The following is a 24,622-nucleotide window of genomic DNA, read 5'->3' as shown; positions in this document are numbered from 1 at the left end:
ATAAATGAAAAAGATAATACCGAATTGTATCTAGACTATGATTACAACTATGTCAAAAATATATGCATAAAGAAGTGAAAAGAAACATGAATTTTTTAATACAAGGGCAATTTTTTTTTCTTGTTTATTTTCTACTCTACTCATTTCTTTCTATTTTGGTAGTAATAACTAAGATGTTAATATTAACAAAATAGGTTTGTTAAAAGCATGGAAGACTCTCAAGTTTCAGTTTAAACATTTCTCTGTATGTGCATGTATGTGTGGTGTGCATGTGAGCACATGAATATTTATGGAGAAGAGGGACTAGAGCAAAAGGAAGGAAAATATCAAATTAGTCATGGTCAAAGGACAGTAGCTGATTTCCAATGAGACACGACATACCCTTACCTCCCCCTGAAAATCAAACCACACCATAGAAGAGAAGCTTAAGCCCCAACATTTTAGCAACCAGAAAAAAAACCTAAATAATGACATAAAGGGGAGATCCAAGAACAACCAAAATATTCTTTTCTGTTCTTCATCTTTTTTTCCCAGAAGTAATGTTAAACATGGGACAGATCAAGCAAACCACCATTTGTCGAGCTACACTTTAAACTGATGATGTTAACTTCACACCAAACATTAATCGCAGTTGATCTTAAAAGCCATTTGGGCCTATGCCTGTGACACAGGGACCTAGTTTGCAACATAAGTTCTTACATAGCCCTAATCCCATGTTTCTGCCGCACCAGGCTTCCAGCTCACAGGCTGGCCTGGCACCGCTCCAGCACCCCTCCCCGCCCCAGCTGGACTGCCCCCATCCTGGCCCTGGAATATTAGCTCTCTCTTAGTTGGGGCAAGTTCCCTATCACATGGTTTATTATGACACCGATCCTTCTCTAAAATGTCTGTTAAGAGAAACTAATTAGAATTCGATTTTCAGTTCGAAGGAGCTCAAGAGGGGGAGGATAAATAAAGTTGATGTGCAATTTCAGACAAAGTTCAGAACATTATAAATCAGCAATACAGTCTCTCTGTTGCAAACAATTCTCCAGGCGCTCGAATGGCACAAAATGCAAGTCAGCGATCCCAAGGATTGAGAAATAATTACCAAGAAAATGTTCAAGATCCTATTTTTTTTGAAGTACTTTAAAAGAAGTGTCAGGTTACAATGCATGTGTGTTTATGCTTGATCTGAAACATTAGCTTTGATATCCTTAGAGAGTTTGTTAAAAGCAAATACTCTGCTGCTAGGGGAAAAAAAGCTATCATGAAGACATGCCTATGTTAATTACTGCACACTAAAACTACATTAAGTTACCCAGATCCACTTCCCTCCCAGAACCTCCCATTCTCTGGCTGTGTGTTCGTGAAAATTACGATTGCCCCCAAAATCTCGATCCTTGCAAGAAAATAATAGTGGAAGGTGGGATGGAGCACAGATGTTATAGACTTATTTCTTTCATACTTCAAATCCAAGATTCCAACAGGTCACAGGAGGGTGAAGTATCTTTTGGAAAGGAATATTAATCTAAATATATGGCACTGTCTTCTGTTTTCCTAGAACAATTTCAGATACATCCTCAGTGAAATAAGATTTCCAGTTGTGAAAGGTATTTCAAGTTGTGAAGTGGTTGATTTAGTCGACATAAAGGATTCTGCTATAATAACCACTTTGTGGGTAGATGGGGCATGTGCAATTTGAAAGAGTATACTTAGTGCTTTCAGAATACAATGTACTTGAAGTTAAGTTCAACACTATATTTGTGGTTGATCTGGATACATGAAAGACAAGAGTGAGAGTTTATTGTAGGGGACGCAGGTAAAAATGATGGACATATGCTTCCCTAACTGCCAAGGCGACACCATTTCATAAAACTTAACTTACAAGAGTACCAGCATAACCACCCATTCAGGGCTTCCTGAAGATGAACTTCACTTATACAGTCTGCTTCTTACAAAGGAGTGAATTCCGAGTGCATCACCTGAGCCTTTTCTCAATAATCTAAACTCAAGTAAAAATACCTAAAATAGCAGAATTCATCCACCCTTATATTTACTTGTGCACCCTCTTCACATTAAACTTCACTTGTGAGAAGAGCAAAGAAGAAGGGAAAGTGGAAAGAAAGGCAGATAGAAAGAAGGAGGAAGGAAGGAAGGAAGGAAGGAAGGAAGGAAGGAAGGAAGGAAGGAAGGAAGGAAGGAAGGAAAGAAGGAAGGAAGGAAATAAAGGAAAAAAAAAAAAACAAGGAATGACTAGTCTCTTCCAGAAAACAATGATTTCCTCTTGTGCAGTTAAAATACAATGCTATTACATTCCACCTACCAGTTAAATATAAATGCCAGTCGCATGACAAGGAACCATGTGGACTTAAATATCCCTTTTGCCCTTTTAAGGGGCAGTAGAATCAACAGGGCTTGAAAGTGGACAACATTACATTAGATCAGATACCTACCGTTGCTCACCATCCGCCTGGCCACTTCCCACAAGACAAGTCCAAAAGCCCAAATATCGACTCTCTTGTAAGAATCAAAGCAGTCCACCTGGATGGTTTCATCCAGGACTTCAGGGGCCATGTAGCGCTTGGTGCCTACACGTGGGTTGTTCCCCACATCCAACTGATTGGTGCTCTGGGAATGCATGACTGCCAGGCCTGAAAGGAAGAAGACAAAAGTGTCCATCAGCTCACGACCTTTCTCAGAGAGAGCTGCTGGAGAAGTTTCAACCCGTCCCAATCACCACACCTTTGTGGTACCTGGGTCACTGTTGCATTACACCCAGAGGATCCCCTGGGATGCCTGTTGTGAGGGTTTCTGTGAGAGCAGGAAACTGACTATTGCCAGAAACACTGTGAGGCTGTTAGGTTAACATATGTATGAATGTCTGAGACAAACAGTTCTAGGTAACTAATACACCAAACCTACTAGAGGAGGCTGGTGTTTAAAGTCCACAAAAAAACAGGCTCACATCTTACATGGGAACCTCAAAGTGGCTTCACAAGAAGCAAATTATGCTCTCAAGCTCTGCCCCTGCTCCCGCTAGTGTGCAAACACAAACACCAAAAAGTACAAGCCAGAGAATGTGAAGTAACTGATCACTAATACATAAAGGGCGCTCCATCCCTACAGGACTAGCTGCTCACGTGAACGACAGATAACACTGACTAAACCCACAAGCCTTTCTCTAAAGTCACATGTACAGAGAACATTAAACTGGATCTCATTTGAAGCACAACTTTCATGTTAAATGGTTTTGAAGCACTTTCCTAAAACCGGGACTCATTTCAGAATTTCTCAGTCAATTGGAGACACCTGGCATTCCTCACAGACCAGGGATTATACAGATACATGTGTGGCTTAATGGCAAATGGAATTACTTTTTGATGCATATGCAGACCAACTGGAAAGGATTCTTGTAACACTCAAAAGAATGAAAAATGCCAAAGTGGAACAAGCAGCCCCTGTAGACCTTTGCAACCCAATGATCCTTCAGGGATCCCTCAAGCCATCTATGGGGAATGAGGCTCTTCCCATTCCATGGCTCTGGGTGTATGGGATCATGATGCTGTATAATGCCAGGGAGATAGCACATATGTTACCTCAGCCTTAATAATCAGCAAAGATATCAACAACTGCATTAGACTACATCAGACTGGTTCCCTTTCCCCCTTGTTTTTATCCTCAACACCAAGAGTCTATGGCCACTGTGAACATTTCCCAAATGGTGCCCCTCCACCATTACTAGTACCAAAGAGTCCAAATAACAGCATATTTTAAAGGTGCAGTTTCAAGAGAAGAGGGAGATACTTGCTGTGGTGATTTAAAATCAAGGCCACAAGTTTTTTGAAACTTCCCCCTTCAAGAGCTGAAACTCAATTCTCCACACCTTGAGCGTGGGCGGGACTATCGAGCAAAAAATGGCAGAAATGAGTGTATAGCTTCATAATTAGGACATAAAAAGCACTATGGCTTCCTGTTTGCTTCCTCAGCTCACTCGTCATGTGACGAGGACAGTAAAGCAGCCCTGTGGAGAGATCCATGTGGCAAGAAACTGAGACTGCTTGTCACAGCCACGAGTGAGCCATCCTGGAAGTTCCTCCAGCCCCAATCAAGCCTTCAGATGCCTGCAGCCCTGATGGACAGCTTGACTGTTACCTCCGTGAGCCAGAACCAGAGAACTGAGCTGTTCCAAGTCCTCCATCAGAGGACTGTGTGAGATACTACATTTGCGTTATTTTAAGCTGCTAAGCTTTAGAATTCATTTGTTACCTAGCAGTAGATAATTATTAAACTAAATAAAAAGACAAAACAACAAAATGCAATGTATGAACCTTGGCTGCATTTTTGTTTGAAAAAAAAATTGAAAACGAATATATTTTGTAGTGTTTTTAGGGGATGCATTCTGAATTATTTCGGAATAATGTTATGATGTAACTTATTTTTAAATGAATTAGCAAATATATACATATACAGCCACATATAAACAAAATATGGCAAAATTTTAACAGTTGTTCAATCTAGGTGTTGTAGATATGAATGATCATTATACTTTTCTTTAACATTTCTGTGGATTTGAATTTTTTATAATAAAAAGTTAGAAAAATAAATAGAATACTAGTATTTTTGCTAGAATATGGATATTTCTGCAGTATTAAGAGAGCATGATTTCTAATAAGTTATCTTTAATTTCTGGGTATAGAGTAAAAATGTATTAAAAGTGTGGTCTTATAGGTGCCATCTCTTATACTCTGGATCTACTCCCCTAAATAGACCCCTTTATACAGATTTCTGCATGAATCCATGTATCCTAAAGAAATGTAGCTGAAGAGTTAATTAAACTTACTGCAAAACTCCCTCCACGGCCTCCCTACCAAGTCCCATAAACCAAAGCCAATTTGTCCATCTTCCTTAGACCAATGAACTATATATAAAAGCAGCTACCAATTAAATGCGTATTATTTCCCAAATGTGTATAATTAATTTCTGAATCTTCTAAGAATCCTGTGAGGAAGACATCATTGATTTAGTAACATGAACATAAGCACACTACTGTGAAAGTTTCAAATAATTCAGAAGTCCACCAAAAAACGGGCTCACATCTTACATGAGTCACATCTTACTGAGGTCCCTTTGCTAAGCCTCCCACCTTTGCATGGAATGTAAGGAGGCCAGCTCTTAGAGCACATAAACAGGTAGTAGATAAAAAGACCTGCACAGAAATACAGGCTGAATAACTAGGAAACACAATCGCCCCAGCTCGAAAAGCCACGGCTCTGCCATAAATGTCTTTGACACCACAGCAAACACTGCCCATAGGAACCACTGGGCCACGCCCTTTCAGTGCTGTCCTTAATATATTTCTTCTCATACTTGGAAAACATTGTAAAATTATTTCTCAACATGAAAGAAAAGACTTTAAAGGGATTCAAAACAAATTTTCCTGACATGTCAAATCCTTTGTGTTTAAAAACAAACTTTAATTTTATCTTTTATATAACATTGTCTACACCTTTGTCAGTCTAATGATAACTACTATGATATGAATATAAAACAGTTTTTAATCCAGTTGAGTGAGGACTGTCTATAGTCCACTGATATGAATAATCAATATTACAATTCAGTTCTCATGAGCATGGTTATTCAGCCAATATTTCAGGGGTCTAAGATGAATATGTCTTCAGATACAATGCCACTATAAATGAAAATAATCTTATTTAGAATGCATTTAAAGCTACACTGAGAGTTACCTTAACACCATAAGAATGAGATATCCTAGCAGGGAAAATAGTAAATTGGTTCAGGGATGTTTTTTCCCTCTTGCGTGATTGATAATTTTGCTGTGGTTACAGAAAAACTTTTGAAACCATTTTTAAGACAAACTCACTCCATATGCTATGCATGTGTACCTACTTTGTGTAAAGAGCTGTGAAATCAGAATGCAACAGTATGAAGTGATGGTCTGGGATAATGGGAAAGTCTGTGTCTCGATAGGGATTTAGGTTTTACAACATTTGTCAAAACCCTGAGATTGTATACTTAAGATTCGTGTATTTCCCATGAAATTTAAATTTTACCTATTAAAAAAATAAATAATGAACTCTAGTGATTGATACAGTGGTGCACACACTGAAGTCTTTGGAGAGAAGAGCTCTTTCGTCTGCAATTTACATTGAAATGTGTCAAAGATTAAGAAGGATTGATGAAATAGGGGACAGACAGATATGTGATAAAGCTTAAAAATAGTAAAATATTAATGGGAGAATCTAGGTGGTTGTGATACAGTTGTTTATTATCTTCAATTTGTCTGCATGCTTGAAACTTTTCACAACAAAAAGTAAAAAAAGTAATTTTAAAATATTTCTAAAAACTTACCCAAATCTGCTATGCAACACTGTCCATTCTTCTTCACCAGGATGTTTTTGCTTTTCAAATCTCGATGAGCAATGGCTGGTTTCCCTTGTGTTCCAAATATCTCTATGTGCAAATGTGCGAGACCACTAGCAATGGACAGCACTATTCGCAGGCAGCTAACTGTATCCAGAGTAGTAAGCTGGAGATAGTCATACAATGATCCCATTTCATGGTAATGTGTGATTAACCACAACTGGGTACTGGAGTGTCTTGATGTCATGTCTGAAGCAATGAAACCTGGAGCGAGCAAGAACAAAATTAACAGACATGTGAGAATTCTACACTGTAATTTTTAGTATCCAGAAATAGTGACCCATATAGTAGACATCATCTATAACAAAATATAATTAATCTAACAAACTACCATGAAAGAATGTTTACAGAAGCATCAACAAAGAAACATCATAGTATTTATTCCTTAAAGGGTACTGTCAATGAACAGAAAAATTTCGTATTGATTTCCCTTGTAAAATAATCCTTTAAAAAATATTTTACACTGCATTAACATTTAAGTAGAAATATCTTTTGTGCTTACCCATAATGACAGTGCCAAACTCTTTATCACACTGATATTCCAAGCACAGATTATTCATCAACTACCCAAAAAGAACAGAAAACTGGAACCTAGACATCTGTGTTCTAGTCCTAACTCTGCCTGTGATTCGCTGTGTAATATTGACAACTCATTTAAGCTCTTTGGAGTCTCTCTGCTAAGTTATAAAATAAAGGGATCAGTTTATGTTAAATGATTGACAGATTCATCAAATAAAAAAAGGAGCCAATGAAATATAACAAGCAAATGATGCTCTCTGTCAGTCACACAGGAAAACCAAGATGATAATGTTTGTTAGCTAGAAAAGAAGACAGATATGAAAAGGAAAAAATTACAACATAATGTGAAAAGTATTATAATATACTAGAGGCCTGGCGCACTAAATTTGTGCACTCGGCAGGGGGCGGGGAGAGTCCCTCAGCCCAGCCTAAGCCGTCAGCCGGACATCCTTAGTGCTGCTGCAGAGGCGAGAGAGGCTCCCACCACCACCGCTGTGCTTGCTAGCCATGAGCCTGGCTCAGGGATTCTAGCTGAGCGGTGCTCCCCCTGTGGGAGTGCACTGACCACCAGGGAGCAGCTCCTGCGTTGAGCGTCTGCCCCCTAGTGGTCAGTGTGTGTCATAGTGACCAGTCGTTCTGCCATTCGGTCGATTTGCAATTAGCCTTTTATTATATAGGATATCTGCAAAGGGCACCAGGAGCCCGGAGTAGGGAATCATAATAATTCAGACCAGATGTTCCAATAGGCTTCCATCAAAAGTAACTACTGGTCTTGAAGAGAACTGAAATACTGACAGATATAGATAAAGAGGTAGGAAGATGTTTTTCTAGATATTCTGTGGGGACTTTTTGAGCACAATGAAGGAACTACAGAAGTCTGAGGCACTTCCTAACCTATGGAATAAATTGTGATATGTATGCTTGTTATTTTGCTACAGAAGTGCTTTTCTAGCATTACTCTTCTCTCTCTATTTTATATATATATATATATATATATATATATACATATATATATATATATATACACATGTGTGTGTGTGTATATATATATATATATATATATACACACACACACACACACACACACACATAAATATATACATAAAAGATTAAGTGACTGACTATCTGACTGACCAACTGGCTGGTACATATGACACACACTGACAATTTAAAAATAAACATTGACTCACGCATGCGTGATACATATAAAGCTCTCACTGGCACCAACTGTACGCATGTGCACGAATCCATGCACCAAGCCATCTATATATATAAAAGGCTGAATGACTGACCGTTCATCCGTCTGACCGGTACATATGACGCGCACTGGCAATTTAAAAATAAACATTGACTCGCACATGTACGATATTTGTCTCCGTCTGACACTGGCCTCCCATTTAAATTAACTTGAAGACAGTTTCCCGTGATGCCAGAATTTGCGATGACTATTAATAAATCACAAGGACAAACTCTAGACAGAGTAAGAATATTCCTACCTGAACCCATTTTCGGACATGGTCAGTTATATGTTGCTTTCTCTAGAGTTCAAAGAGCGTGTGACATTAAAGTTAAAGTTGTAGATATTTCATCACAAGGGAAATTAGTCAAACACTCTGAAAGTGTTTTTACTCTTAATGTGGTATACAGAGAGATATTAGAATAAGTTTAATCTATTTATCAGTCATTGTTTTTATCAACGTTGTTTTTATATCATGTTTTTGTTGTTTTTATATCATGTTTTTGTTTTTATATCATGTTTTTGTTTTTATATCATGCCTTTGTTATTGTTATATCATGTTGTTATTGTTTATTTATTAATCTATATATTATTTTCATATACTTTTTACTAATTTTCTTTCATCTCTGACACTTCCATTATAGAGAAACAGCGAATAGCGATATTAAAATATTTCTTCTAATTAATTTCCTTTTAATGTGCATGAATCCATGCACTGGGTCACTAGTATAATAATATTCTTCTATATATTATACAAAGAAGAATGCTAGAAAAGCACTTCTGTGCTTTTATTATATATTTATATGTAACATATAATGTACACTATAATATACAGGGTTGATTTACAGTTGCTCATATGGAAAAACTACAATAATTAATAATAATAATACAAGAATAAATTGTTTCTCAAACTCACAACTGTAAGCCTACTTTTGCCTTGCCCTGTGCATTATAATATATTTTATAATATATGTATTTATTAGAATACTAGTGGCCCGATGCACGAATGAAGATTCATGTAAGAATGGGCCTTTGTTTCCTTGGCTGCTGGCACCGCCTTCGCTCTGGCCAGAGCAGCCTTTCCGCTCTGGCCCAGAGCCGCCTTTCTGTCTTCCCACGCTGCCCAGAGGCCAGGAGCGGCTGGGGTGGTGAGGAATGCCTGCATCGTCCCCATGGTGACGATGCAAGCATCCCGCCCCGTCCCCAGCCACTCTGCGCCTGTGTATGCAAATTAACCCATCATCTTTGTTGGATTAATTTGCATACTCACTCCTGATTGGCTGGTGGGCGTTGCAAAGGTACAGTCAAATAGCATGTTACTCTTTTATTAGGTAGATATAATGTTATATATATGAACTTTATGGATAGTAAAGTTTGGGACATATAAATAGAAGATAAATTTTTTTTAAAAGACAGATGTGGCTTGAGGAAGAATTAAATATCTTGCGAAAGTATTAAGTAAGAGAAATTGCATAAAATGCCTTACCATCACATAGTACATTGTGTAAAATTTACTTACTTTCAAATATATTTTTTCATGGAGTTTTCCTGAATAGACCAGTAAGATAGATATATATCATTATACTCATTTTAGAAATAATGAAGTTGCTGCTGGGAAATGCCAAGAATCACAAAGCTATTAATTTGCAGCCAACCCCAGGTTTGGAGCTGGCTGCGCTGGTACACCCTACCTCACATAGGAAGCTCTGGGAACAAAGAAAGGTCTTCTATTTGATCAGCAGCATCAACAATAGAAGCAGCTATTAATTATTGAGTGCTAACAACACACCAAGTACTTGACACGCGGTCCTCCAACAACCACATGAAGTAGGCAGATTAAATCCCTGACATTCGGTGTGCTGCAAAAATTTTTTAAACATTCAATTCCTAACTATTGAGTCAAAGGCACTGACCTCTTTCCCCTTAAATTGTCACATTAAAAAAAAAAAAAATGACAATAGCCAACAGTATGCTATGAATGCCCTGTCTTGAACCATAAATATTTAGGCCATATAATAGAGTTACATCTTATTGGTCATGTCGCATAATAAGGTTGTGTCTGATTGGTTAATTCCTGGTACCAAAAATCCTTATCTACAAGTATAGGAACATGATTTTTTTTTTTTTTTTTTGCAGCAAAAAGGGTAGGTAATTATTATTGTTGTTGTTATTGTTATTATTTTGTAAATCAATAAAAATCATACCTATTTTTTGTCAGATTGGCAAAAAATACATTTTTTGGTATGCCACAGAATTTTAGTAATTAGTTTATGTGTGCCATGAGATGAAAAAGGTTGAAAATTGCTGCTCTAGACCTTCAGGAAAAAAAACTTTTAAATAACCAAGATTTTAAAAAACTATATTTCAGGTGTGAATTATATTACTCCACTTTCTTCAAAAGGCTAGAGCATTTTTATAAGTTAATTAGAGGCCCAGTGCATGAATTTGTGCACTGGTTGGGTCCAGCTGGCCCGCTCCCAATGGGGCCATTGGGGGTGGGCCAGCCGGGGTGAGTGGTCACGGGCATTCTGGTGGTTCTGCCATTCGATCAATTTGCATATTACCCTTTTATTATATAGGACTGAATTTTGAATCAAAGCTCTTCTGTTTGTGGAGATGGAACAGGTGCCTGTAGGCTGGAACTCTGGCACAGCCACTGGCTGTGTTCATAACAGGGACAGAAGGTGACCAGGGAAAAAGCCTCTTAAACAGCCAAAGTCATCCTCCCAGGCTCCTCAAGAGCTAAAATAAAACCCCAAATCTTGAGGGAAGTAATCAGTGCTCCTTGGGAGCCTCTCCCTGGCGACTCTCCCAGGAACCAGATATGGGCAGCTCTGACGGCTGGGGAGTGAGACCATCACACAGTGGAGCGAGGTGCTGAGTGTTGGGCCCCAGAAATGAACTCCTGGGTTCCCACACTGGTTCCATCATTTCCAAGCTGTGTGATCTAGCACAGCTCACATAAAATCTCCGCCTTCTAAGACATGGGTAACATCATCATCTACCTTAAAGTGCTACTGTGAGAATAAAAGAGTTATTAGAAACAAAATACTTCAGATGATGCCTAACACACAGTAAGTGTTCAAGAATAGTTGGTTATTATTATATGTTAAAATAGCCCAGGATTCAATGAAAACCACAATGATTTTGTAATGGAATATCTTTTGTGGACAGTTTCCTTTAATTCCCATTGATCTCCAGAAATGATAACTGATGAAAATGTTAGATAGTACCTTTTAAGAGTATGAGAAGGTTCTGGAGATGGAGGGTGGTGACTGTCACATGATGTGCACATGCTCTGTTACACTGAGCTGTACACTTCACTTAGTATGGTAAAAATGGTAAATTTCGTGTTATGTATATTTAAAATTTTTTTAAGACAGTATAAGATAATTCTCAACCTCTTTGGTTTTAGCAGTGAAGAAAAGAATGCGCAGAGACATACAGCTTTGGCCCCAAGTCACACAGTGGGCCTCCAATGGTGTTGAGAGTAGAAACCGCTTTTCCAAATTTCCACAACACATCAGGGCTGCCCATTATTCACTTATCTGTTGACTTCTACACCAGTCACAGCAAAAGGAAGAGTTGAAGTCTAAACTAGTCCATTTGAAAGATACTGTTTTACAAGTTTAATTGGGAGGATAAACAATGAGGGCCCAGAGTTTTACATGTATGCGTGTGTGTGTGTGTGTGTGTGTGTGTGTGTGTGTGTGTGTATTTGTGTGTGTAATTTAATTATGTATTTAGGGGAGCTAGAGTTAGTAATACCCAAGGATGGGGGAAATCATGGTCTGATATTCAAAACACAATATGCTCTTTTAATGGAAGAGAAATGATCACAAAAAGCCTTAAATCTCTACATCCAGAAAACTTGTAAAGCAGGGAAAGAAGTTTAACAAAAAAGTTTGTGCATTTCTACAAGCTTTCTCAATGAAAAGGCTACACAGTAAGATCAATCCATTGGCTGTAATTATGATGAGGGTAGCAAGAGCTCATGAATTCAGAATTCCCGTGAATTGTTGGCAATAATAAATGGACAATGTTTTGCCCTCTGTGATCACACTAAGGAAACTTAACTTCTCTCATATGAAATTATATTGCAAATGTGATCTTCAAATTTCCCTTGTGATTAAAGCCAATCTAATAAATATTTACTGAGCACCAACTATGTGTAGTGTACTGTCCTCAGTGTTGAATGTGAAAGCAAAAACAATGGAAATAATTCTTGTCCTCATTGTAATGGAGTGGTATCATAGGTCATTTAACTTAAGTGCATGGATAAAGTGACTATTTGCATAGCACAGTGATATCTAGAGCACTTTGCTCAATGAGGCTGCGGGTCCCATGAGAATGAGATGGGGTGCCCAAATATGCCTTTCCTTCAATATGTCTCAGACCCTCATGCTTCTTAGCAATGTGCATCTGCCCAGTAAGAGTAATTCTAGTATTTAAAGCTAAATACTTCTTGTACTTCATGGCTTCTAACGCAACTAATGCTTTATCTGTTGCACAACTTCAGTCTGTTCCAGTTTCAGAGAAAAAATTGGTACACTAGAGGGTAATTTGGACGGTTGATGAGTTTTCACTTCATACCCTGACTCTAGACTAAGAAACAACTCTATTAGTCTATGACCATCTAGCCAACTACAGTGTAGAGTACACAACTGTGGTTAAGAGTTAAGAGTGCTCAGTGTGATTCTCAGTTCTACTATTCCGTCTGCTGGGTGATGTTAATCTCTGTGTACCTCAGTTATCTCATCAGTTAAAAGTGAGAAACACGAGTACCTAGCTAGCCGTGGGCAAACTACGGCCCGCAGGCCGGATCCGGCCCGTTCGGCTGTTCTATCCGGCCCGCGGAGCTGAAAGAGCGGAGGGTTCTCTTGCTCTCCCCTCCGCTCCTTTACTTTGAATTTATATTAGTTCACACAAACACTCCATCCATGCTTTTGTTCTGGCCCTCCGGTCCAGTTTAAGAATCCATTGTAGCCCTCGAGTCAAAAAGTTTGCCCACCCCTGAGTCCTAGCCTCTTATGGTTGTGATGAAGCTTAAATGAGAAAACACACATAACTGCTAGTAACTAGTCATCACTATTCCTATTGCCATCATTACTGTTGTGTCACACATGCATCCAACCACAACACAAGGCAATGTGTGATAAGACTTATAGCAGAGGTTCAACGTGAGGAGTGCAGAAAAGCATATTAAAGCACAATTAAATCTACTGGGAGACACTGGAAGGGCACTGAGATGTTCTGATGGAGGAAGGGGTGGTTAGAGGGTGGGATAGGATGAATGGGTGATCAAGAACAATGTGAACAAAGGTACAGAAACTTGACTGTTCATGGCAATCCCAAGGAAGGGCAAACATTGGAAGTGGCTGCATGTGGGTATATTTGTACAGGATGTTTTAGAGAATCCTTCGACCCCAAAATAGGGAGTCTGTCATGTCAGGCCCAGAAGTCACGATTGTTGCAAGCAATGTGAGAGTCATCAGACACGTAGAGCAGAAGTATCTCAGATCCCCAGGGGAAGATACCTCATTATAGAGAGAAGGATTGGAAAGGGGAGACCAAGAACCACAATAGGAGGGTTAGGTGATGACTAGGGCCCCAGGGGAAAGGGAAGGGCAAAAATCAACAGCAGAAACTGAGATAATTCTGAGCTGGAACATACCACCATACTGTTGAAGCAAAGTTTTGGACAACTGTCAAACCATCATTTGCAGACAACCTGGCTCAGGTTTAATACTAAATTGGCAGTACAGTCAAGCACAGCTTAACGAGGGGGATACATCCTGATAAATGTGTTGTTAGGCAATTTTGTCACTGTGAGAACATCATACAATGTACTTAGATGGTATAGACTACCACACACCTAGGCTATATAGCCAGCCTCTTGCTCCTAAGCTGTAAACCTGTACAGCATGCTACTGTACTGAATACTGTCGGCAAATATAACACAATAGTATTTGTGTATCTAAACATAGAACAGGTACAGTAAAAAATGTGTTGTCAAAGATAAAATATGGTCCACCTGTATAGGGTACTTACCATGAATGTAGTTTGCAGGAGAAGAAGTTGCTCTGGGTGAGTCAGTGAGTAAGTAAATGATGAGTGAATGTGAAGGCCTAGGGCATGACTGCACACTACTGTAGACTTTATAAACACCATACACTTTACACTAGATTTATAAAATGACATTAAATCAAGCACAAGAAAAAACGATGCAATCAAGAGACATGGTAAACACGGAAACTGTGAGGCTGCTGCTTGCATAACATGGCATACTGTTTTACAGTAAACTTTCTTTTTTTAAGTAGAAAGCGTATACTCTAAAATAATGACAAAAGTATAGCATAGTAAACACATAAACCAATAACATAGCCATTCATTATCAAGTATTATGTACTGTGCATTACCGTTTGTGCTATACTTTTATACGACTGGCAGCACAGATTTGATTACACCAGCATCACCACAAAAATGTGAGTAATGTGTTGTGCTACAACATTTCCATAGCTACAATGTCCTGGGCGACAGGAATTTTCCAGCCATTATAATCTTATGGGACCACTGTTGTATAGGGTGTCCGTCACTGACTGAAATTTACACTGCATATGACTGTACCGGAATAGAAATAAATTCTGCAAACAGCTTTGTGTATGCCAAACCTAATCCAACAGTCACAACATGTCCAACACTATCTTCTGCAGGTCAAATTCTATATGAACTTTATACCCACCAATTAAAAAGCACACCAGGCAGCATTCATCAAGGATGTATGAGTATAAACACATTTACAGAAACTTATCAAAAAACATATACGCCAATGGACACAAGGAATATTCTCACCCTTTATAATTCCATAGCAGTATTTTCAATGAGCTCTCCACATATTTCACAAATGTTTTTAAGCTTTAGTTTCCAAATTAAAATGTATGCTAAATCCCTCAGTAAATCTGGGCTTTAAAAAACGATGCCTAGTTTGAGGGAATGTGCATTTAATTACGATGTCCCTGGGAGCTGTGAATCTCTAGGAAATCATCCAAAGAGCTTTCTTAGTTTGACTCAAGTAATAAATATTCAACGAGGGTGTGGGATAAGTAGAACCACCGAGGAAGCCTTGAAGTGAACAATATGGGGCAAATTTCTGTTGTTTAAATAACAACCTGCAGAATAAGAGGGAACAATAACAATTTCCTTTTCATGACTGAGAGAACCTTCCAATTTCACTTCTCTGCAGACGTAAACAAGATATTAGTGTTAAAAAATTAAATAGTATATAAACGCGCAAGATCTCTATATCGCTTTTCAGGAGAGACTGGCAAGTTCACATGCACCCCATCAGAGAGGGCAAAGGCAAGCAAATTATTTCTTTCTAGATAAAAATAATGGTACTTACCTAAAATATTTTCATGCCTCAGCATCACAGTGTTGTACAATTCTGTTTCCCTGAACCAAGACTTCTCATCCCGGGAGGAGAAGATCTTCACAGCAACGTTCTCCCCTTGCCAGCTGCCCCTCCACACCTCACCGTACCTGCCTTTCCCTGTGGGAAGCAGCACAGAGGTGACATTGGGCAGGACAGAAGAGGTCGCCAATAAAGTTCATACCTGCAACTCTTAACCACGCCCACTGTTTACTGGGAAAACTCCATTTGGGGGATATAAATACCAGGACCTTTTGCCTGTAAAGGTAGAACCTGCCCCTCCCAGCCACTCCATTGTAATAACAGGTTAAACATCCTCAGTATCTGCACGGTACCATTAGCTGCGCATGATGAAATTTTACATTTGAATTCCTCTATTAAAGAATCTGAAACACATTTAGTTTTTAAAAGCACATGAAAGTTAGCAAAACTTAGAAAATGGTACCGATCATTAGATTTCAGTGTGGTGTGGAAGGGCAAAAACATGTATACGGCTTTCCATAGACATTTATATGTTTCAAAAAGGAGACTGTTGAGTTTGAGATGTGTTGTTCTGAAGGGTTAAAAAGGCGATCACACACAAGCACACAAAAAACAATGCTGAGAAGGGGATCGACAAGCAGCCACTGCCATCCCTAAAGGATTTCTTGGCAGAGGATATAGTTCAAAAGAGGATTTGCAAAGTCTTAAACACGTAATCCCAGAACAGTCCTGATTTCTGACATTGGTCATGGGTATTTGCTTGTGAGACAGCCCCTGCAATGCCACCCTGGGCCACACGGAAAAGACCAAATGGAGAAGACATTTTGCAGAATGTGGTGACTAGCTGTGATGATTCTGTTGGGTGCCTGCCCTCTCTGGCAGCAGCAACACAACTATCAGCTTGTCAACTCCATGCGTCCTCTGCCACCCTTCTCCTTAATTATAGGAAGGGGTGAGCAGGGAGGTTGGGAGGAGGAGGTAATTACCACAAGACTCTGGGGATCAACACGGGATATAATCAAGGGGTACGTGTGCGGCACCTAGATAATCATGCAGCAGGAGATACAACTTGCAGTGCAGTGGGGCTTTCTACCCAGGCAAGTGCTGCTGGGAATCTCGGCTGGTAATAAGCAGCTGTGGCACCACCTGCACAGACAGGAAGACAGCTCTTTGCTGCACAACTAAGCCGCCAAGAACCCAAACAAGGAGAGAGAAAGCATGTCTGTCCGGGTGACTCACCTGAAACATGATCAAAACCACTCAATCTAGATTTCCTTATGACAAACAATGTCCCTACTAAATAGCAATTACTAATCCAAAAGGATGTTAAATGTGGTCAGTAAGTGGTCATTGGGAGCCCTTGTCAGGTCACACAAATAGTGTTTAGCGCAAGATTAATTTTAATAAAGTCAGTTAATAAAGTCAACTGCCCAGCATTTGTAGCTCAAGATGAAGGCTGGGGGAAAGATACTACAAAATCAGCTGCTAGGAAATGATAGGCTAATCTTTTCCTGTCGTTGGTTCCCTTCCTTATCTTTAGTTGCCCTTTGTCCTCAGAGTCCATTAGGAAGGAGAGAAAATTTTCCCAGAGAATTGTGGCCATTACTAAAAAGTTCCCTTAAAGTCTTTTTTAAAAAGAAAACAGAGATGAATGTCAGGGTAAGCAGAAGGAATTAAAATAGAACCTACTTCAATGGTTCTCAAACTCTTATGTTGTCAATTGTTTTTTTACAAATGCATCCTTATAAATAAATCCCTGAAAACAGACGCAGAGTTGCCCCAAGTCCTGGCCATGGAGCCCCCCAAAGAGGATCCTTAAAGGCCTCTGAAATTTAGGGGTTCACTGGTCATCGCCTGGAAAAGAACTGATTTAGTCCAGTTTCTTTGCTTTTGAACCAATAATGATAACATACTATCTAAGCAATTAATCACATACATTTTTATTTAAACTATAGCACATGAACACGATAAGCTACTAAAAAGGCATTGCTTTTATTCAAGTCTTTAGCACTAAACCAACAAAATGCTATATTTGAATTTACATTATTTCAAAAATGACTGAAGAATATCTCTATAACCAGAAACAGTATATATGTTTAAAGGTGCAACATTATTTTGCCCTTTGGACTCTGGGGTCAATCTCTGAGGACTGACTTTGAGACTTGCTGCCCTGTGAATGGTAAGGATGGGGATGAGATGGGGATGAGTCTCCCTTCACTGCCTTCTCACCACTAGCCAGAATCCCTGGTTCATAAGTCAATAAGATGTGAACTGGTCCAAAAGGACAATGCTGGTTGGATGCAATGAGCACATTTGGGACATTTTTATTTTCTCCACTGTGGAGAAGCAGTGTGAAGTGGCATTCAGAAACAGTCGAGTAGCTGGAGACCTAGAGAAAAGGCAACAGGCTCCAGCTGACTGCCTGTGTGCCTGAGTTGGGACTTGCTGCTCTTACTATTCCTGTGTGTTCCCCCCTTCTACTGCTGGGCTTGGGGGTGTCCTGGTTTCCAGGAAAACAGCAAGAAAAGCCAGAGCACAACAGCCAAGTGGTGGAGGGAGCCACCTCCCCCAAAGCTGCCGAGTCCAGCCCAGAGGAACCAGGAGAATCGGGAAGGGAGGACAGAGACGTTGCCAACCCATTATCACTACTGTGGTCATCTCTGCATGGCGTCTAAAGGATAAATTAATGAAAACGATCATGTGGCTGGCAAATATCCACCACAACTAATTAAAAATAAGACTTTGAAATAAAAACATTAGGGCCCTGGCCAACGCGGCTCAGTTCGTTGGGCATCATCCCATGCACCAAAAGGTTGCCAGTTCGATTCCCTGTCAGGACACATGCTCAATCCCCAGTAGGGGGTGTGTGCAAAGGCAGCTGATCGATATTCTGCTCTCACATTGATGTTTCTCTCTCCCTCTCTCTCTCTCTCTCTCTCTCTCTCTCTCTCTCTCCCTTCCTCTCTCTCTAAAAATCAACTTAAAAATCTTTTTAAAAATTATAAAAATAAATAAAAGCATTAGGTACCATGTTTGTAGGGGGCAACCCAGCAATATATAAAACAAGCAATAAAAAAAGTCATAAATTTTGACCCAGAAATCCTAATTCCTAGGAATTTATTCTAAGGACTCAAAAGAATGAAACAATGTGTGCAAAATCTTTCTCAAGTAGTACTGTTACAGAAAAGTGAACTTTCAATAGATGATTATTACACAGTCTTTAAAAATATTTATGATGTGTACAAAAAGGGGAAATGTGTGTGAGCTTAAAACTAAAAAAAAGTGACACAAATTGTACACACACTATGATTACATCTATGCATAAATATGTTTCTATATGGAAAACTGTGAGTGGCCATAGAGAAATACATATATCTTGTTTAAACAAATTATTTCCTTACTTTTAAAGGCAGGGGAAGAGTGAGAGGAATTAGAAACTTGCAATAAGCAAGTTTATGGTCCTAAAGCCTACCTCAGATCATTCAATACCTACAATGAGGAGCAGCCCTATTCATTCATGTTTCAAGAATTTCCAGCATCCCAAAGGGTGTACTTACAACTGAAAGCTTTTGACTAAGCATGGGCTCTACTAACTAGTAACAGACTCCTTTGACAAGGACTTGTGCAAGTTTAGGTACTCCCAACACAAGTCACACAGAGAACAGAGACAAAGCCACACCACAGGGCTACCCCCCATCTCCCCATGTTAGGAAACAAGAAACAGATTTTTCCAAGTGCCATCACACTTCCAAGACCACAAATAACACCACACATAACCCGCAAAGGAAGAGAAAATGAATTACCGACACACTCCAACAGTGTGATCTGACGAGCCACTGTTCTCTGCACCAGAAAAGGAAGACCAGAGCCGCTTCCCGATGTACACGAGTGATCCAGTAAATCCTGTGGTTCGAGACAAGGAGAAAAGACACTGTTGAGAAATAGCCCTCAAATTAGAGCACGAGCATGCATAGCGTTCTCACTCACATAGCAGCAGCAACCTGGCCATCATTGGTGTGCGTGAACAGCCGCTATCAGAAGCACTGGTTTTATTAGAAAAACCAGAAGCCCATCCTTTCCCTAGTACAGGAAAGGTTTTCCTGAGGGTTACGTGGTCCTTTCATGCACCCATAGTTTTAGAATTAAACATATAAAGAAGTCGAGTGGACAAAGTCGAAGACAGGAATTAGAAAGTCCAAGCTGAGCACAGGGAGAGTAGCAGAACTAAGACCACGTGGAGCAAAAAGAAGAGAAAACAGCTTCAAGTCCCAGGCGGGGCATAATTGACCATATTCTACTCTGCTTGTCAGTATCTAGCAGAGGATCCCCTCTAGCTGACATGCCAACTAAGGGGCTCTCATGAGAAATATTCAAATCAGGAATAAGGAACAGATGGCGCTCAGGTTGCTTGTAGTAGAAAGATGCCAGTGGCCACATGGGTTATTCAACTGGTACACTCCAGCAGAGAGGGGCTACCTGGATGGAGGTGTTACCCTTTTAAGTGAGTGAGGAGCAAAGGGGTCAAAAAAATTAACACCTTATGTGTCATTTCTTGATGGGAGTTAGCCATGACTCATAGAAAAACTAAAGCTTTCATTGGAAACATAAAACCATGCCCCAAATCTACTTCTAATAAATAACATATTATGAAAAAGATTCCCCATTAGTTCATTCATAAATTTTTTCCTTCTTAGAAAGCAGCCAAGAAGCAGAGGTCTTTATCAGAAGAGGATTGTCTGCAATATACATAATTGAGCCCCTGGTGATGGTGGTAAGGTTGCAGTCACAGTGAGCTGACATTCCTCATCCTTTCCCAAACGTTTTAGCTGGCCTGTTAATGCAATACACTGATTTGTTTGAATTTCATCTTTTTCTTTTTTACTTATTTTGAGTACCACTGTGAAGTACTGTTGATCAGCAAAATTACCAAAAGCTGAATATCCAAAGGAAAAATTTAGAATCCTTAAAACCACAAAATGGATAAACAGGAATTGAGTATAGATGGAGATTTCCACATCCCCCTAACCATCTATTTGATGTTCTTTTTTTTTTCTCTTTATTTATTCAATATTTTGAGAGAATAATCCAGGAAATTAAACTAATATGTTATTTTTGCCATAATATATAATCCTGGTCCCCAGGATGGGGATGGGGAGGAAATCAACCAAAGATATCCAAACATCTACTTCAATTCTGGGACCCCAAGGCTGCTTTTCAATGTGGGGGAGCTGTTTAGTAAGATGTGCTTTGTTGAATCATACATGAGCATTCTGCTTAAATGAGCAAGTATGAAGACCAATAAGGACAACTTGTTTTAAATAGTATTGTTTATTGTGTTGTTATATCACACTATACTCTCATCTAACATGGTTGAGTTGAGAAGGCTATTTTAGCATACACTCCCATCCCTCTTTCAAAATTATAAAAACTATTTAAACAATAATTTGCACAAGATATTCCTAATATTATCCCTGGTGATTAGTTATGTTAGCTGTTCTGAGGAATGAAGTTCTGACAAATATATTTTTGAATCTTGCTTTGTTAAATCTTTGTCAGGATTCATCATTCTATCTTCTTTTTTTAAAAAAGATGTTTTATTGGTTTTAAGAGACAGAAAAATGGAGAAGGAGAGAGAGAGAGAAACATCAATGTGAGAGCGAAATATGGATCAGCTTCCACATACTCCCTACTAGAGATCAAGCCAGTAACCCAGGCAAGTGGCCTGACTGGGAATCGAACCAGCAACCTTTTGGTACATGGGACAATGCCCAATCAATTAAGCCACACCAGCCTTGGCAGCCTTGTATGTTCTTGCTGCTAATTCAATAAATTTATTTAATTTCCCTCAAAATGTGAAAGTAACCTCTAAGTACTTTTCTAACAAAAAACTGTAATCCTCTACTTTTTGAAATAAAATGTCCTCTCTCCTCTTTTCCCAGTTTTGCTGTATTACAATTTAAATAGTTAAGTGAAAGGAAGCTCAACAAGGGTTCTTCCCCCTTTTTCATACCAAAAAGTACATTTGACGGGTGGCCCAGTAATGGGGAAGGCAGCAGGATGGGACATTTCCCAGCCTGGATCTGCTATCAACCAATGTTTTTAACAGCTCACCAAAAATGGTCCAGGTGTAGGACCCGAGCTGCAAAGAATGTCAAGGGCAAGTCTTCTCCAATAAAAAGGAAGTTGCATGTCAGGCTTAACTACAGAAATGTCAGACACTTTTAAGCATGTTGTCTAGAAGAGTGGTCAGCAAACTCATTAGTCAACAGAGCCAAATATCAACAGTACAACGATTGAAATTTCTTTTGAGAGCCAAATTTTTTTTAAATATATTTTATTGATTTTTTCAGAGAAAAAGGAAGAGGGATAGAGAGTTAGAAACATCGATGAGAGAGAAACATCGATCAGCTGCCTCCTGCACACCACCCACTGGGGATGTGCTCGCAACCAAGGTACATGCCCTTGACGGGAATCGAACCCGGGACCTTTCAGTCCGCAGGCTGTCGCTCTATCCACTGAGCCAAACCAGTCAGGGCAAGAGCCAAATTTTTTAAACTTAAACTTCTTCTAACGCCACTTCTTCAAAATAGACTCGCCCAGGCCGTGGTATTTTGTGGAAGAGCCACATTCAAGGGGTCAAAGAGCCGCATGTGGCTCGTGAGCCGCAGTTTGCCAACCACTGGTCTAGAAGATTTAACACAAGATGATCTTAAGTGACACATGATTGTGGCATTAAATAACATTGATTCCCATTACAAAATGATTACCTTGATTGTCTTTCAATTCATCAGATTATGAAAAGGAATCTTGATTTGGTACGGGTATGTTTTTAACACCTCTCTAACACTCACTAGCCTGATGCCTTTTTCAGAGTAGGCACCAGACTTAGCATAGTATCCTTTTAGAACATTAACACTTTTCTCTTTTGCACTTTACGATAACCCATTTACAGCAAATAATTCCCTTTTCCACTTTTTAAAGTTTCTTTAAAATTAACACTTAAGCACAGCTGGCATGGCTCAGAGGATGAGCGTCGATATATGAACCAGGAGGTCATGGTTCGATTCCCCATCAGGCCATATGCCCAGGTTGTGGGCTCGATCCCCAGTGGGGGGTGTGGATCAATAATTCTCTCTCATCATTGATGTTTCTATCTCTCTTACCCTCTCCCTTCCTCTCTGAAATAAATAAAAATATTTGTTTTTCTCCCTTGAAAAACAAATTTAAATTGTAAAAAAAAAAGGAAGACAGTCACTTTTTACTGTGATTTCCTCATTTAAAAATACACAAGAGTACTTTTAAAGCATATAAATACAATAGTTTCTAACCCTGTGCTGTTCATTAAGGTAGCTGCTAGCCACATGCTGACACTGAGCAAGTGAACTGTGCTAGTCTGAACTACTGTAGGCTGTATGTGTAAAATACATACCAGATTTTGAAATCTTAGTTTAAAAAAGGAGTAAAATATCTTATTAGTTATTCTTTATCATTATATGTTGAAATGATAACTATATATATTAGGTTAGATATACTGTTGAAATTAATATCATCTGGGGTTTTGTTTTGTTTTTACTTTTTTAAGGTAGCTACTAGAAAATTCAAAATTACATATGTGCTGCACATATTTCTCCTGGACATCACTGGTTTAGCCACATGACTGCACTCCACAAGGGGGCAGCACAGGAGCGTGAAAAATTTAATAGCTTCGTTTTTGAATGTCAAATTTTAAAGTCTTAAATTACAGGGTGTTAAAATAATCTAGAAGGAAAAGTGATTTTTAATACTAAGCAAAAGGTGCTTTTTATAAAAGCACTTTTATTGCTAAAAGAAAAAAGTAACTGAGTACCATAAATTCCAAGGTTCCCCTCTCACCCCCACCGCCAACATGGCCCTTTTCCCTTACTCCCCAAAAATCTGCTAAAGTGAATTCCATCTCTCATTTAATATAAACACTGTCTAAAATGGATGTTCTCAAATAGGGGAGACCAGACAGGTGCCAGTGTATGCTTGCTTAGGATGTGCATGGCCAGTGCTGTGTGTGCACACTGTCCAGTCACCAGTTACTGGTTAGCTTTCATGCTCAAAATAAGAAGGCATCCTCAGCCATCTTCATTATGGTTGGGATGCTAGGGTCACAACTCACTGCTAAAGTGCTGTCTCCAACATTGGTGGTGATGAGCCCTTCGATGGTGCCGTACTCCACATCTCTGGGATTGAGGCGTTCTTGGTTACGCCTTTTAAATTTTCGGAGAGCCACTCCCAGTAGGCAAGCTAGAAGGCATACTGCGAACACTACGGACAGAATGATGAGGCCGACCTCCAAGTGAAAATTCTGTGTTCCAGAAAAGGATTTCTCTGGAAATGGGGGCGAAAACGGTTGTAAGGATCACTGTTGACTTATTATTTAATATTGATAACCAATACCCTAACAGGTAGCTCCAGATCCTGACCACAAAGTCTCACAAGTCACAAAGTGTTAAAACTAGCATACTTCCTAACACCTGGCCAATGGCCCAGTCATTTTAACTAGTGTTCATTTAGACACAACTAGAAAAATTCCATTGAGAATCAACTGTATTAACGCATGTATATGAGAGTGCTTTTAAAATATAGAGTACTACACAAATCTCTGGTGCTACTCTTATTAACTTGGGTTTGATCTGTACGGATATTTTATCATCAGCCCCTTGCAGACAGACATTATGCTCTACTATCCCTAGACAGTGCTGAGTTAAGACCAAATTGCCCAATCTCTCCAACGTATCCTAGATGTTTGTTGCTGAATTCTCATTAACCTTTTTATATCATGATTTCGCCTAGGAACCTATTCCTTCATCTGTTCTTTTACTCAATGTCTTCAACATTCATTCACTCATTCAAAACATTCATTCACTGACTCTTCAGGCATTCTTTCTCACATTATCCATCCAAATGCTCATGCACTCACTCAACACTCACACACCACTAAAGCAAATATTCTCAAAGACTTTCTACCTGCCTAGTGAGTTCAATCAAATTTTCTTATTTGGACA

General features: G+C 39.2%; 1 protein-coding gene across 3 annotated transcripts in view; it reads right to left on the bottom strand.

Annotated features, from left to right (window-relative positions):
* ACVR1 (activin A receptor type 1) overlaps positions 1–24,622 on the bottom strand; it is a 131,860-nt gene that overhangs the window by 11,621 nt on the left and 95,617 nt on the right. For all 3 annotated transcript variants that reach the window (XM_080671270.1, XM_080671269.1, XM_080671271.1), the window contains 5 exons: positions 23,734–23,945; positions 19,394–19,493; positions 15,582–15,728; positions 6,352–6,627; positions 2,436–2,633 (listed from right to left, as the gene is read on the bottom strand). In XM_080671270.1, coding sequence (XP_080527396.1) covers positions 2,436–2,633; positions 6,352–6,627; positions 15,582–15,728; positions 19,394–19,493; positions 23,734–23,945 — 933 coding nt within the window. The remainder of the gene's footprint in view (positions 1–2,435; positions 2,634–6,351; positions 6,628–15,581; positions 15,729–19,393; positions 19,494–23,733; positions 23,946–24,622) is intronic.

This window comes from Plecotus auritus, assembly GCF_963455305.1.
Source record: "Plecotus auritus genome assembly, chromosome: 5".
In the NCBI taxonomy this organism is placed as follows: domain Eukaryota; kingdom Metazoa; phylum Chordata; class Mammalia; order Chiroptera; family Vespertilionidae; genus Plecotus; species Plecotus auritus.
The sequence above is the reverse complement of the archived record's forward strand: the minus strand, read 5'-3'. Positions and strand labels throughout refer to the sequence as shown.